Source organism: Saccopteryx bilineata, chromosome X (genome assembly GCF_036850765.1).
Source record: "Saccopteryx bilineata isolate mSacBil1 chromosome X, mSacBil1_pri_phased_curated, whole genome shotgun sequence".
NCBI lineage: Eukaryota > Metazoa > Chordata > Mammalia > Chiroptera > Emballonuridae > Saccopteryx > Saccopteryx bilineata.
In genome coordinates, this window is record NC_089502.1 from 87,888,228 (window position 1) to 87,905,374 (window position 17,147).

The 17,147-nt window shown below is 37.2% G+C and overlaps 1 protein-coding gene across 2 annotated transcripts in view; it reads right to left on the minus strand.

The window, feature by feature from the left end:
- Window positions 1-17,147, minus strand: part of CD99L2 (CD99 molecule like 2) — a 95,338-nt gene that overhangs the window by 15,653 nt on the left and 62,538 nt on the right. For both annotated transcript variants that reach the window (XM_066249447.1, XM_066249448.1), the window contains exons 3-4: window positions 10,886-10,954; window positions 10,690-10,773 (exon numbers count right to left, since the gene is read on the minus strand). In XM_066249447.1, coding sequence (XP_066105544.1) covers window positions 10,690-10,773; window positions 10,886-10,954 — 153 coding nt within the window. The remainder of the gene's footprint in view (window positions 1-10,689; window positions 10,774-10,885; window positions 10,955-17,147) is intronic.

Below are 17,147 nucleotides of genomic sequence, written 5' to 3' on the forward strand. Positions count from 1 at the left end.
GCTAGCTAAACAAGCAGCACACCCAAAGGAGGAGTTTAGCAAGTAACAGACACTGTGGAAAATAAATACACCCAACAGGACAGACATTGCACAGTGTGTAATACACATGATCAAGGTTGACCCATAGAGCCAGCCAGCCTGAACAAATACCCATACCCATGAAAGGACCAACTGCATTCAATATTAACATATAGCAGGAGGGAAAATAGTACCCACAGAAGCATTCCTAGATCAAGGAAAACAGGTGTCCTGAAGGTCAGTACCAATAATCCCATCTTCCATATAAAGACACCACAAAAATTTCAAAGTCAGACAGCACTACCTAATACACAGACCAAATGGGTAAAGAAATATGACCCAAATGAATCAAAAAGAGAAATAACCAGAAAAAGAACTAAACGAAATGGAAGTAACCAAACTACCAGATGCAGAGTTTAAAATAATGATTGTTAGGATGCTTAACAACCTTAGAGCAACAATGGATGGTTATAATGAACACATAAATAAAGAGATAGCAAGCATCAAAAAGGACACTGAAATAATAAAAAAGAGCCAGTCAGAAATGACAAATACAATATCAGAAATGTAGACTGAACTAGAAAGAACAATAGCAAGTTGGATGAAGAAGAGGATCGAATCAGCAATTTAGAGGACAAGATAAACAAAAGCACAGAACAGAGAAGCAAAATCAAAAGGGGCTAAAAAGGACTAGTTGGCTTCACAGGCAAATTTTACCAAACATTCAAAGAAGAACTAACAGCTTTCCTTCTCAAGCTATTTCAAAAAATTCAAGAGGAGGGAAGACTTCCAATTTCCTTTTATGAGGGAAGCATTATCCTCATTTCAAAACCAGCTAAAGACACTACAAAAAACAAAACAAAAAAACTATAGGCAATTAACCCTGATGAACATAGATGCTAAAATTCTCAACAAAATATTGGCAAACCAGATCCAGCAATACATCAAAAAGATCATACATCATGATCAAGAGGGATTTATTCTGGGAGGTAAGGCTAGTACAATATTTGAAAAGAATCCATGTGATTCATCATATAAACAAAAAGAGGATAAAAATCAGTAGATTCAGAAAAAGCATTTAATAAAATCCAGCACCCATTTATCATCAAAATTCTCAGCAAAGTGGTAATACAGGAAACACCTCAATATCATAAAAGTCCATCTATGACAAACCCACAGCCAACATCATATTCAATGGAAAAAAAATAAAAGCAATCCCCTTAAGATCAGGAACAAGGGATGCCGTCTTTCACCACTCTTATTTAACATACTTCTGGAAGTCCTAGCTACAGCAATCAGAGAAGAAGAACAAATAAAAGGCATGCAAATGTGAAAAGAAGAAGTAAAACTATCATCATTTGCTAATGACATGATACTGTGCATAGAAAACCCTATAGTCTCAGTCAGAAAACTCCTGGACCTGATAAATGAATTCAGCAAGGTGGCAGGATATAAAATTAATATTCAGAAATCAGTGAAATTTTTATATACCAACAATAAACTGTCTGAAAGAGAAATTAAGGAAACTATCCTCATCACTATTACAACAAAAAAAGTAAAGTACTTAGTAGTAAATTTATTCAAGGAGGTAAAAGACTTGTACTCAGAAAATTATAAGACATTGAAAAGAGAAAATACAAACTAGTAAAAGCATATACCATGCTCATGGATATGAAGAATAAACATTATTAAAATGTCTATATTACCCAAAGCAATCCATAAATTCAGTGCAATTCCTATTAAAATACCAGTGGAATGCTTCAAATATATAGAACAAATATTCCAAAAATTTATATGAAACAAAAAAGAACACAGATATCCTCAGCAATCTTGAAAATGGAGAGCAAAGTGGGAGGTATCACACTTGCTAATATCAAGTTATACTACAAGGCCATTGTACTCAAAACAGCTTGGTACTGGCAAAATAACAGGCATACAGATCAATGGAACAGAACAGAGAACTCAGAAATAAACCCACACCTTTATGGTCAATTGATATTTGACAAAGGAGGTAAGAGCTTACCATTGTGTAAAGACAGTCTCTTTAATAAATGGTGTTGGGAAAATTGAACATGCAAAAATGAAATTAGGCCACCAACTTACACCATTCACAAAAATAAACTCAAAATGGATAAAAGACTTAAATGTAAGTTGCAAAACCATAAATATCTTGGCAGAAAACATAGTAAACTTTCCAGTATGTCTCTTAGGAATATTTTTGCCAATTTATCTCTACGGGCAAGTGAAATAAAGGACACAATAAAAAAATGGGACTATATCAAACTAAAAAGCTTTTGCACAGCAAAAGGCAATATTAGACAAATAATAGCTGATGCCAACCAAAGAAGACCTAGAAACAACACAAGTGAAAACTGGAGGCAGACAACACCAAGCCTAGACTCAACCAGCTTTACAAACAAAACACCCAAACACACAGACATAAGGAGAAGACAAAAAAGTGCAATCCAAATGAAACCACAAGAGAAACCTTCAGGAGATGAACTGAGTGATATGGAAATAATAAAACTTCCGGATGTGGAGTTTAAAATAATGATTGTAAGGATGCTTAGGGATCTTAGAACAACAATGGATGGTCATCACGAACACCTAAATAAATAGCAAGTATAAAAAAGGATATTGAAATATTAAAAGAGAATCAGTCAGAGATGACAAATACAATATCAGAAATGAAGACCACAATGGAAGGCATTAAAAACAGGATGGATAGAGCTGAGGATCGAATCAGCAAGTTGGAGGACAACTGGAATAAAGGCATGAAAGCAGAGAAGAAAAAATAAATGAGACTCAAAAAGTCTGAGGAAACTCTTAGAGAGCTCTGTGATAACATAAAGAGAAATAACATCTGCATTATAGGGGTTCCTGAAGAAGAAGAGAAAGAACAAGGGATAGAGACTTTGTTCAATCATATCATAGCTGAAAACTTCCCTAAATTAATGCAGGAAACTCTCACAAGTTCAAGAAGCACAGAGAACTCCATTAAAGAGAAAACCAAAGAAATCTACACCAAGACACATCATAATTAAAATACCAAAGCTAAATGATAAAGAGAAAATATTAAAAGCTGCTAGAGAAAAAAAACGCTATCACCTACAAAGGAGCCCCCATAAAGATGACATCAGACTTCTCAACAGAAACACTTGAGGCCAGAAGGGAATGGCGAGAAATATTCAAAGTAATGCAGAACAAGAACCTACAACCAAGACTACTTTAAAAGGCTATCATTTAAAATTGAAGGAGAAATAAAAAAGATTGCCAGACCAAAAAACAAAACAAACAAACAAAAAAACTCAAGGAATTCATTACAACCAAACCAATGCTGCAGGAAATGTTAAGGGGCATGGTATGAACAGATCAAAGTGGGAAAAGAATATAGCAAAAGAGGAATACAGCTTCAAAGAATAAAATGGCAATAAACTACATATCAATAATAACCTTAAATGTAAATGGAGTAAATGATCCAATAAAAAGACACAGGGTAGCTGCGTGGATAAGAAAACAGGACCCGTACATATGCTGTCTACAAGAGACACACCTTAAAACAAAAGATGCACATAGGTTGAAGGTAAAAGGATGGAAAAAAACATTTCATGCAAATGGAAATGAAAAAAAAAGCTGGAGTAGCAATACTTATATCAGACAAAATGGACTTTAAAACAAAGAATATAGTAAGAGATAAAGAAGGGCACTACATAATGATAAAGGGAGCAATCCAACAGGAAGATATAACCATTATAAATATCTACACACCTAATATAGGAGCACCTAAATATATAAAGCAGATTTTGATGGGTATAAAGGGCGAGATCAACAGCAATATTATAATAGTAGGGGATTTTAATACCCCACTAAACATCAATATTATAATAGTAGGGGATTTTAATACCCCACTAACATCACTAGATAGATCTTCTAGATACAAAATTAACAAAAAAACAGCAAACTTAAAGGACACACTAGATCAACTCGATTTAATAGACATCTTCAGAACCTTTCACCCTAAAGCAGCAGAATATACATTGTTTTCAAGTGCTCATGGTACATTCTCTAGACTAGATCACAGATTAGGGCACAAAAGTGGTCACAACAAATTTAAGAAGATTGAAATCATATCAAGCAATTTCTCTGATCACAATGGCATGAAACTAGAAATCAACAACAATAGAAAAGCTCAAAAATTCTCAAGCACATGGAAACTAAATAGCAGGTTGTTTAATGAATGAATTAAGACTGAGATCAAAAGAGAAATTAAAAAAATTCCTAGAAACAAATGATAATGAGCATACAACAACTCAAAATTTATGGGACTCAGCAAAAGCAGTACTGAGAGGGAAGTTCATAGCACTACAGGCACACTTTAAGAAGCTAGAAAAAGCTCAAATAAACAACCCTACATCTAGAAGAACTAGAAAAAGAAAAAGTAAAGCCCAAATGTAGTAGAAGGAAGGAAATAATAAAGATCAGAGCAGAAATAAATGACATAGAGACTAAACAAACAATAAAAAGGATCAATGAAACTAGGAGCTGGTTCTTTGAAAAGGTAAACAAGATTGATGAACCTTTAACTAGACTCACCAAGAAAGAGAGGACTCAAATAAATAAAATTGGAAATGAGAGTGGAGAAATAGCAACTGACACAACAGAAATACAAAGGATTGTAAGAAAATACTATAAAGAACTGTGTGCCAAAAAACTAGACAACCTAGATGAAGTGGACAAATTCTTTGAAACATACAATCTTCCAAAAATCAATCTGGAGGCCCTGGCCAGTTGGCTCAGTGGTAGAGCGTCAGCCTGGCGTGCAGAGGTCCCGGGTTCGATTCCCGGCCAGGGCACACAGGAGAAGCGCCCATCTGCTTCTCCACCCTTCCCCTTCTCCTTCCTCTCTGTCTCTCTCTTCCCCTCCCGCAGCGAGGTTCCATTGGAGCAAAGATGGCCCAGGCGCTGGGGATGGCTCCTTGGCCTCTGCCCCAGGCGCTAGTGTGGCTCTGGTCGCAAAAGAGCAACGCCTTGGAGGGGCAGAGCATAGCCCCCTGGTGGGCAGAGCGTCGTCCCCTGGTGGGCGTGCTGGGTGGATCCCGGTCGGGTGCATGCAGGAGTCTGTCTGACTGTCTCTCCCCATTTCCAGCTTCAGAAAAATACAAAAAAAAAAATCAATCTGGATGAATCAGGAAACCTAAACAGAGCGATTACACCAAATGAGATGGAAACAGTTATCAAAAATCTCCCAACAAAGAAAAGTCCTGGGCCAGTTGGCTTCACAAGTGAATTTTACCAAATATTCAAAGAAGAACCAACTCCTATCCTTCTCAAGATTTTTCAAAAAATTCAAGAGGAAGGAAGACTTCCAAGCTCCTTTTATGAGGCAAGCACCTTGCCTGGTTTTGATTGCAAAACTAGGCAAGGACAACACAAAGAAAGAAAAGGATAGGCCAATATCTCTGATGAATATACATGCTAAAATCCTCAAGAAAATATCAGGAAACCGGATTCAACAATATATGGAAAAAATCATACACCATGATCAAGTGGGATTTATTCTGGGGAGGCAAGGCTGGTACAATATTTGCAAATCAATCAATGTTATTCATCACATAACAAAAGGAAGGAGAAAAACCACATGATAATTTCAATAGATGCAGAAAAAGCATTTGATAAAATCCAGCACCCATTCATGATCAAAACTGTCAGCAAAGTGGGAATATAGGGAACATACCTCAACATGATAAAAAGCCATCTAGGAGAAACCCACAGCCAACATCATACTCAATGGGCAAAAATTAAAAGCAATCACTTTAAGATCAGGAACAAGGCAGGGGTGACCCCTTTCACCACTCTTATTTACCATAGTCCTGGAAGTCCTAGCCACAGCAATCAGACAAGAAGAAGAAATAAAAGGCATTCAAGTTGGAAAAGAAACAGTAAAACTATCATTATTTGCAGATGACATGATATTGTATATAGAAAACCCTAAAGTCTCAGTCAAAAAACTACTGGACCTGATAAATGAACTCAGCAAAGTGGCAGGATATAAAATCAATACTCAGAAATCAGAGGCATTTTTATACGCCAAGAATGAACAGTCAGAAAGAGAAATGAAGGAAACAATTCCCTTCACTATTACAACCAAAAAAATAAAGTACCTAGGAGTACATTTAACCAAGGAGACTAAAGACTTATACTCGGAAAATTATTAAAGATTGGTAAAAGAAATCAAGGAAGATACAAACAAGTGGAAGCATATACCGTGCTCATGGTTAGGAAGAATAAACATCATTAAAATATCTATATTACCCAAAGCAATTTATAAATTCAATGCGATACCAATTAAAATACCAATGACATACTATAAAGATATAAATCACATATTCCAAAAATTTATTTGAACCAAAAGAGAACACGAATAGCCTCAGCAATATTAAAAAAGAAGAATAAAGGGGGAGGTATCACACTTCCTGATATCAAGCTATACTACAAGACCATTGTACTCAAAACAGCCTGGTACTGGCATAGGTACAGGCACATAGATCAGTGGAACAGAACTGAGAACCCAGAAATAAACCCAGAACTCTATGGACAACTGATATTTGACAAAGGAGGTAAGGGCATACAATGGAGTAAAGAGGCTTCTTCAACAAATGGTGCTGGGAAAATTGGACAGCAACCTGCAAAAAAATGAAACCAGACCACCAACTTACACCGTTCAAAAAATAAACTCAAAATGGATAAAAGACTTAAATGTAAGGCGTGAAAACCATAAGCATCTTAGAAGAAAACATAGGCAGTAAGCTCTCTGACATCTCTCGCAGTGATATATTTGCTGATTTATCTCCATGGGCAAGTGAAATAAAAGACAGGATAAACAAATGGGACTATATCAAACTAAGAAGCTTTTGCACAGCGAAAGACAATAAGAACAGAATAAAAAGACAAACTACACAATGGGAGAACATATTTGACAGTACATCTGATAAGGGGTTAATAACCAAAATTTATAAAGAACTTGTAAATCTTAACACCAGAAAGACAAACAATCCATATCCAAAAATGGGCAAAAGAAATGAATAGACACTTCTCCAAAGAGGTCATACAGATGGCCAATAGGCTTATGAAAAAATGCTCAACATCACTAATCATTAGAGAAATGCAAATTAAGACCACAATAAGATATCACCTCACACCAATCAGAATGGTGCTCATGAACAAAACAACACAGAGCAAGTGCTGGCAAGGATGTCTCCTACACTGCTGGTGGGAATGCAGACTAGTGCAGCTTCTGTGGAAAACAGTATGGAGATTCCTCCAAAAATTGAAAATCGAACTTCCTTTTGACCCAGCTATCCCACTTCTGGAATATACCCCAAGAACTCCATAGAACGGTTCCAGAAGGAGAAATGCACCCCTATGTTTATGGCAGCATTGTTCACAATAGCAAATATCTGGAAACAGCCCAAGTGTCCATCAGAGGACAAGTGGATTAAAAAGCTTTGGTACATATATACTATGGAATACTACTCAGCCATAAGAAATGATGACATTGGATCATTTACAACATGGATGGACCTTGATAACATTATAAGGAATGAAATAAGTAAATCAGAAAAAACTAAGAACTATATAAACCCGTATATATATGGGACATAAAAATGAGACTCAGAGACATGGACAACAATGTGATGGTAACAGACGGTGGGGTGGAGGGGTGGGGAGGGGGTGAGGAAGGGGAGGGAGGGTGTAGGGGGAGGGGTGGGGCATGAAGAAAACCAGATAGAAGGTGACGGAAGACAATATGACTTTGGGTGAGTGTTATGTAGCATAATCAAATGTCAAAATAATCTGGAGATGTTTTCTCGGAACATATGTACCCTGAATTATCAATGTCACTGCATTAAAATGAATAAAAATAAGATTTAAAAAATAAAAAAGGCAATATTAACAAAATAAAAAGACAATCCATACAATGGGAGAACATATTCACCAATACGTCTGATAAGGGGCTAATAATCAAAATTTATAAAGAAAGCCTAAAACCCAATACCAGGAAAGTAAACAATCCATTCCAAAAATAGGGAAAGGAACTGAATAGACACTTTTCCAAAGAGGACATACTTATGATCAATAGGCATATGAAAAAATGTTCAGCATCACTAGTCAACAGAGAAATGCAAATTAAAACCACAATGAGATATCACCACACACCTGTCAAAATGGCTCTCATTAACAAATCAACACACAGTAAGTGCTGGCGAGGATGTGGAGAAAAGGGAACTCTCCTGCACTGCTGGTGGAAATGCAGACTTATGCAGCCACTGTGGAAAACAGTATGGAGTATCCTCAAAAAATAAAAAGTGAGACTGCCTTTTGACCCAGCTATCCCACTTTTTGGAATATATCCTAATAATACCAATCATCGATTCAAAAGCACATATGCACCCCCATGGTTAATGCAGTACTGTTTACAATAGGCAAGATCTGGAAATTGCCCAAGTTTTTGTCAGTGGACAAGTGGATTAAAAAGCAGTGGTACATATACACAATGGAATACTATGCAGCATGGAAAAGAAGGAAATCTTACCTTTTGCAGTGGCATGGATGGACCTGGAGATTATTATGCTAAGTTCAATAAGCCAGGCAAGGATAGGAAAAAATTATATGATCTCACATATATGTGGAATCTAATGAACAAAGTGAACTGAGGAATGGAATAGAGGCAGAGGCAGAATCACAGGGAGTAGAGAGACTGCTGTCAGATGGATGAGGGGATGATGTAAGAGAAGGTGAATGGATTATTGAAATTATATATACATAACACAGAGATACAAATAATAGGACAGTAAATCCCAAATGGAAGTTGGGGAGGGAGTTAGCGGGAGAGGGAAATGGGGTGTAATGCGGGACACGGGTGGAGGGTGAGCATGTTATATTGAATGGGACACTTGAATCTATGTTTACAGAATAAATTAAAATGTTTTAAAAATCAACTGTGTGATTTCAGTTCTGACCTGTATTAGCTGTTTTTTGTCATGGAAGGCCACTTTTACCAAAAAGAATGAATGATAGTCAAACTATCATTGTGGTGACTTAAATAGTTGCCTGATATTTTCTTGAAAATGAACAAAATGAGCCTTTCAAAACCACTATGCGTATTTGTTGTCATTGATACAATTTCAAACAAAAATTAAAAAAAATCTATCTATCACTGTGCACTTAATTGCTTCCTCACACTTAAAGACTTTTTCTAATGAGATGGGCAGTAATATTAACAAAATTGAATTTGGGGTATTGAATAATGAAATGTGGTATTATCTGGAAGTTCAAAACACCTCAGGATACAAATATTTTCTAAATGACCAATGAACAATATAGAAAACCAAGGACAGGTAAACGTTCCATTGAAAGTCCTGTGGAGTTTAATTCAGCTATAGGAAGTTCATTGACACAATTTTATATTCCACAGTACACTTAACCTGAAAGAAACAACCACTGGTGAATTTGGGGTATTAAATAATGAAATGTGGTATTATTTGGAAGTTCAAAACACCTCAGGATACAAATATTTTCTAAATGACCAATGTACAATATAGAAAACCAAGGACATTGAAAGTCCTTGGAGTTTAATTCAGCTATAAGAAGTTCATTGACACAATTTCATATTCCACAGTACACTTAACCTGAAAAAAACAACCACTGGCTGAGTTTTTAGTGTCTTATCAAAGAATGTCCATAATGAACTGAAAAGTTTATTACAATATCCCTCCCTTCCCCAGCTGCTTATGATTATGAGGTCAGATTTCCTTCATAAACTTCTAACATCACAACATGTTATAGATCCAGCTGTGAGACTCTAGCTTTCCCACAAAAATAGCCAACACATAAATTTTTTAAAATATACAAAAAAAGTCACTAGATTACATTTTTGTTTTGCCAAGCATAGTTATTTCTCAAAAAATATGCTATTTATATCAACATATATGAGTTCATTGTTCATTTAAAATTAATAAATACTTTTTTTCAGTTTTAAGTTCAAAGTTGATAAATATATATATTTTTTTATTTCCGAAGCTGGAAACTGGGAGAGACAGACAGACTCCCGCATGCGCCCGACCAGGATCCACCCGGCACGCCCACCAGGGGCAACGCTCTGCCCACCAGGGGGCGATGCTCTGCCCCTCCGGGGCATCGCTCTGCCGCAACCAGAGCCACTCTAGCGTCTGGGGCAGAGGCCAAGGAGCCATCCCCAGCGCCCGGGCCATCCTTGCTCCAATGGAGCCCTGGCTGCAGGAGGGGAAGAGAGAGACAGAGAGGAAGGAGGGGGTGGGGGTGGAGAAGCAAATGGGCGCTTCTCCTATGTGCCCTGGCCGGGAATCGAACCCGGGTCCCCCACACGCCAGTCCGATGCTCTACCACTGAGCCAACTGGCCAGGGCCCAAAGTTGATAAATATTGATAGATATGACCCACATAACCAAGAACCCCTAGGCACCTCAATAATTTTGGGAGTCCAAAAAATTTGAGAACACTGTTTTAGGGTTCTCCTGTGCCTTGAAATGCCCTCAAATCTGCCAGGCCAGGTGTGGCTCTGTGATCTTAATAAGCTACAACTCAACCAGGGAATGTCAGTGCTGGCCAGCATTTTCAAAAAGCTACAACTTACCTCCTCCTCCTGCACTTGGTTTTCTTCGGCCATCATCTTGATCATTTCGCTCATCCAAGGCATCAGCCAAGTTAAAATCATTTTCTTCATAAAAGAGAAAGTCAATTGGTTAAATGACAGTTAGCTCATTTGGACACTATCCCAGAGGGAGCTCCATGGGGTCTTTCCTCATTGCCCCCCTTAGAGTGGTTTGTACCTGTAGGCTTTGTTGGAGCTCTGGTTGTTCCTGGCCTCTTAGTTGTGGTGGTGACATGATCCCATCTCTCTAAAAGAGGGAGGGGAGATAACAAAGGGACTACATTTAGTAACAGCCTATACAAGCCACTTCATGGCTCAGGGAAGTGACATGATGATTAGAATACCTTTGTCTTTGTCGTTGAAGCCACTCTCAGGCCTCTGAGAATCATTTAGAGGATGACAAAGAGATGTAGAAGGCTTAAACCTTTAGGAGATGGGTGGTAAGAGAGATGTGGTCCAATAAATGGCTGAGTGATTAGTGGAGCTGGGACTTCAGCTGAGATGTGGAGATGACCACTTGGTCGAATTGCAGAGCTTCAAGCCTTCATTGTCATTCCTATCAAGCTGGCAGCATAACCATAGACACTATTGCCCATGGATGAATAGAGGTATGTTCCCAGTAGAGATGATAGTACCTTATAAACTGACAGTTTATGCCAGAGCATATTTTATATCAGTGTAGCAAATACTGTAAATATAAGGTCTATCAGCTCAACCATATTCCTTTAAAATTATGGTATTTTTTCACATCAATTACTTGGCATGCCATTTACAAGTTTTCCAATTGTTTCTTTTCTTAAGCATCAAGACTATGCTCTGTTAAAACTATTGGAAGTATTAGAAGGAAAGAAAATTTAAGGGAAGGAGAAGGCAGAGATAGTGCTGTATACAGCAAGCATTCAGAAAGAGACAGAAACATTTCTTAGGGGGAAAAAGCCTCATTGAGTGTTATAGATCAATAATACAATCCTTCAACTGCCCAGTTAATTTATAAGGCATTACCTGTCTTTTTTGGATAGGTCTGTGAGTCAAAAAATATAAGTCTGAATCTTCTGGAAAGGAAGCATCAACACACACACACACACACACAACTTTACAGTTCTCATTAGGTATAAAGGGGATATTACATAATGACAAAGGGTTAATCTACTAACAACACATAATCTTAAATACACTATGTATGTACCAAACAAGAAAGTTTAAAAACATATAAACCTAAAACTGAGATAACAGAAAGGAGAAATAAACAAATCTACAGTTATAGTTGAGGACTTCAACACTCCACTCTGAACAACTGAAAGAACTATTAGAATTAAAGTCAGCAAGACTAGAAAAACTAAACAACACAACAACTAATTGGATATCATTTGCATAACGGGGAACCCCACCCAATCACAGCAGAATAAGTAATTGTTAAAGCATCCATGGAATATTCACCAACAGATGTCATTCTGGACAAGAAAACAAACCTCAAAAACTTTAAAAACATTGAAATTATATAGAGTGAAATCCCTGACCACAATTAAATCAAACAAAACAGAACACACATGCACACACAAAAACCTCTAAATAATTGTGAAAAGAAAACAACACACTTCTAAATAAAATGAGGATCAAAGAGAATCTCTCAAAGGAAATTTTAAACTAAATTAAAATAAAACATCAAAATATGTGGGATGCAGCTAAAGTAGTACTAAGTGGGAATTTATAGCAAGAAATGCTTAAAAATTAGAGATGAAGAAATGTCTCAAATCAGTAATACAAGTTCCTATTTCAAGATACTAGGAAATTAAGAACTAGATACTAGAAAAACAAACCCAAAGAAAGCAGAGAGAAGAAAATAATAAATGTAAGAGACTATTCTATATTGAAAATAGGAAGGAATACTGAAAAATTAATGAAACAAATAGCTTGTATTTTGAGTCAATAAAAATTTATACACTTTGTATAATGTCAGAATAATGGTGGTTTGAGAGATACTCTTGATCTCTCCCCTTGAAATTTCAACAAATTCAGCAGCTATAATGCAGGAAAGGAACCCCAGGACTTGAAAGCTTGCCTAAAAAGATCCACAAATAGAATCAATTAAAGGTGGGTAGGGTTGAGAAGGGGGTGGAAGACAAGACACAGTTGCAGTCAGCCCTGGAGAGCAGAGAGGCATGGATTGACTGGGTTTTTAGCTGCTGCGGCTCTGAAAAGGGGGAAAACCTGGATTGACTGGGTATTCCTCTGCTGGGAGGAGTAAAGAGATTAGGGATCAGTGGGGGAGATACTAAACCAAAGCAGTGGTACAACAAATGGACACAGCCAGTGTTTCCATGGTCTGCTGGCAACCTGCACTCTGTGCAGAGACAGAGAAAAAAAATGTGGCCCCCCAACCTCCCAGATCCTGCCTCCTTCACATCATGGGGTATAGAGAGTGGCAGAGACAAACCCCACAGCTAGTTCTCCAGAGCCACCATCTCCCTAAAAAATAGAAGTGCTCTGTGTTTGGTCACCTAGTCCAGTGGTCAGCAAACCATGGCTTGCGAGCCACATGCAGCTCTTTGGCCCCTTTTGTGGCTCTTCCACAAAATACCATGTGCAGGCACTACCTCGATAAGGAATGTGTGTGTGTGTGTGTGTGTGTGTGTGTGTGTGTGTGTGTGTATATATATATATATATATATATATATTTTTTTTTTTTTTTACAGGGACAGAGAGAGAGGGATAGACAGGGACAGTCAGGAACAGAGAGAGATGAGAAGCATCAATCATTAGTTTTTCGTTGTGAGACCTTAGTTGTTCATTGATTGCTTTCTCATATGTGCATTGACTGCGGGCCTTCAGCAGAGTGAGTAACCCCTTGCTCGAGCCAGTGACCTTGGGTCCAAGCTAGTGAGATTTTGCTCAAACCAGATGAGCCCATGCTCAAGCTGGTGACCTCGAGGTCTCGAACCTGGGTCCTCTGCATCCCAGTCTGACACTCTGTCCACTGTGCCACCACCTGGTCAGGCCCTATATAGTTTAACTTTAAAAAATTTGGCTTTCAAAAGAAATTTCAGTTGTTGTACTGTTGATATTTGGCTCTCTTGAGTAATGAGTTTGCCAACCGCTGACTGACCTAGTCTGTTGAGATGTAAAGAGGAGCACCCAGAGGCCTGATATTGCCATTTCAAAAGCCGTAAAAATCTCATAACATGCTACACCCATCATTGCAACTGCTGCCTTGCCTCCATCATTGCTACAGCAACATCTCAGCAGAGGTCAGCAAAGGAATTTCACAGAGGTAAAACTTGTAATACAGTACCACCTACTGGAAGAAAACAGAAAAATGTCTGAAACTAAATTTTCTTCTCTTTTACTTTTGATTATTAGTTTTTGCTCTGACTGTTTTTGGTGATTTTTCTCCTTTTACTTTTCATTATTGTAATATTTTATATTTTGTATTTTAATTTTTCTTTATTTTTAATTTCTTAGTTCTTTTTGTCAGATTTCATAAAAATATCCCTCTAAAATGCCATCAATTAAGAATACTAAAACCAATGCTACACAATAAAGAGATGTAGTTCAGAAAGACAATAAAAAATCTCCAAAAAGAAATCCCAATCAAGTAGAAACTTTGGAGTTAAAGGATAGAGAATCACCTGATCTGTGGTGGTGCAGTGGATAAAGCACCAACCTGGAACACTGAGGTTGCCAGTTCTAAACCCTAGGCTTGCCTGGTCAAGGCACATATGGAAGTTGATGCTTCCTGCTCCTCTCCTCCTTCTCTGTCTGTATATCTATCTATTATCTATCTATCTATCTATCTATCTATCTATCTATCTATCTATCATCTATTATCTACCTATCATTTATCTATCTATCATCTACCTATCTATCTATCTATCATCTTCTCTAAGATGAATAAATAAAATATTTTTAAAAGGATAGAGAATTCAATGTTTAAGTTCTGAAAATACTCAATGAAATGCAAGAAAACAGTGATAGGCAATTTAATTATCTCAAAAAAACCCCAAAATAATGAACAAAATAAGTACTTCACAAAGGAGATAGAAACTTTAAAAACAGAGATGAAGAAACTCAACACATGAACTGAAAAGTGAGCTACAAAGTTTAGCAAACAGAATAGTCCAGATAGAGAAGATAATGAGTGACATAAAAGACAGGCAAATAGAGATGCTACAGAGAGCAAAAGAGATTCATAAATTTTAAAAAATGACATCTCTGTAAGAGTAGTCTGCATCAGAAAGAACAGTAAAAGAATGGGTATATCAGAAGAAGAGAGGGAGAAGGGAATGGAGAGCTTATTCAAATAAATAATTGATGAGAAATTCCCAAGCCTATGAAAAGAGTTAGATTCTCAAATCCAAGAAGCAAACAGAACACTGAGATACCTCAACCCAAACATACCTTCACCAAGGCATATCATAATAAAATTGTCAAAAATCAATGGAAAAGAAAGAATCCTCAAGGCAGCTAGAAAAAAACAACAACATAGTGCCATTTACAACAACACTGATGGACCTGGAGAAAGTTATACTGAGTGAAATAATTAAATCAGATAGATAAAAGTGAAGTGATTGCCAGGGGGGAGAAAGATGTAGAGTACGGGGTGGGGGAAGCCTGTAAAGAGGGACAAATATAAGGTGATGAAAAATGAATTAAATTTGGGTGATGGGTATGCAAGATAATAAACTATTCAAATACTATCTAAATATTTACCTGAAATGTATGTACAGTATGATTATTGATCAATGTCATCCGGTTAAACTTAATTTAATAAAATTTAAAAAATAAATACATTTCATTGTTTGTTTTTTATTGTTAATGTGTAGGAGTCCTTTATATAGTCTGGATTTTAATCTCTTATTGGATATGTGATGTACAAATATATTCTCTTATTCTGTAGGCTGTCTTTTCACTCTCTTGTAGTGTTCTTTGTACTAAGTTTTTTATTTTGATGGCCAATTTATAAGTTTACCTGTGCTTTTGGGGGTCATATCCAAGAAATCTTCACCAAATCCAATACAATGAAGATTTTTCCCTATATTTTCCTAATATGTAGTTGTATAGTGTTAGCTCTTATGTTAAGGTCTTTGATCCATTTGGAATTAATTTTTATATATGGTGTAAGATAAAGTTACAACTTCTTTGGATATTTAGTTTGTTGGTACCATTGTCAAGAACCTATTGACCATATACGTGAGAGTTAATTTCTGGGTTCCTTGTTCAATTTCATTGGTCTGTATGTTTGTTCTTATGCCAGTAGCACAATGTCTTAATTACTGTAGCTTTGTAGTAAGTTTTGAAATCAGAAAGTGTGAATCCTTCAACTCTGTTATTTTTCAAGATTGTTTTGGCTATTTGAGGTCTCTTGTGATTTCATATGAATATTAGGGTGGTTTTTTATATCTGCAAAAAATATTACTAGGATTGGGCCCTGGCAGGTTGGTTCAGTGGTAGAGCGTCGGCCTGGCATGCAGAAGTCCTGGGTTCGATTCCCAGCCAGGGCACAAAGGAGAAGCGCCCATCTGCTTCTCCACCCCTCCCCCTCTCCTTCCTCTCTGTCTCTCTCTTCCCCTCCTGCAGCTAAGGCTCCATTGGAGCAAAGATGGCCCGGGTGCTGGGGATGGCTCTGTGGCCTTTGCCTCAGGCGCTAGAGTGGCTCTGGTCGCGACATAGCAATGCCCAGGATGGGCAGAGCATCACCCCCTGGTGGGCAGAGCGTCGCCCCTGGTGGGCGTGCCGGGTGGATCCCGGTCGGGCGCATGCGGGAGTCTATCTGACTGTCTCTCCCCGTTTCCAGCTTCAGGAAAAAAAAATATTACTAGGATTTTGGTAGAGATTACATTGAACCTTTATGTTGTTTTGGATAGTATTGTCATTTAACAATGTCAGTCTTCCAAAAGACTGAAAGAAGATTGAGTTGGGTTGTAATAGTTTGTGGGATTTGAGAAACTAGTTCATTTCTTTTAAGTTTTTAAATATATGAGCAGAAAGTTGTACATGGCATTTTTGTATTATCCTTTTAATAGCTTCAGAATCTGTAGTTATAGCCCATTTCAGTTCTTATATTGGTATTCTGTCTTCTCTACTTTCATATTTGCTAGTAAGGCTAGAGGTGTATAACTTTTCTTCCTTTTTTTATAATTTTATTTAGAAAGTTAAATATAATGAGGTAACATTGACTAATAAGAGTACATAGGTTAATGGTAAACATTTCTATAGCATTTGAATTGTTGATTATGTTGTGTGCCCATTACCCAAAATCAAATCATTTTCTGTCACTGTATATTTGTCCTTCTTTTCTCCCCACTTCCACCCTCTCCCCCAGGAAACAATTTCACTTTATTTATGTCCATGAATCTCAGTTTTATATCCCACTTATGTGAGAAATCATATAGTTTTTAGCTTTTTCTGATTTACTTATTTCACTTAGTATAATGTCCTCAAGG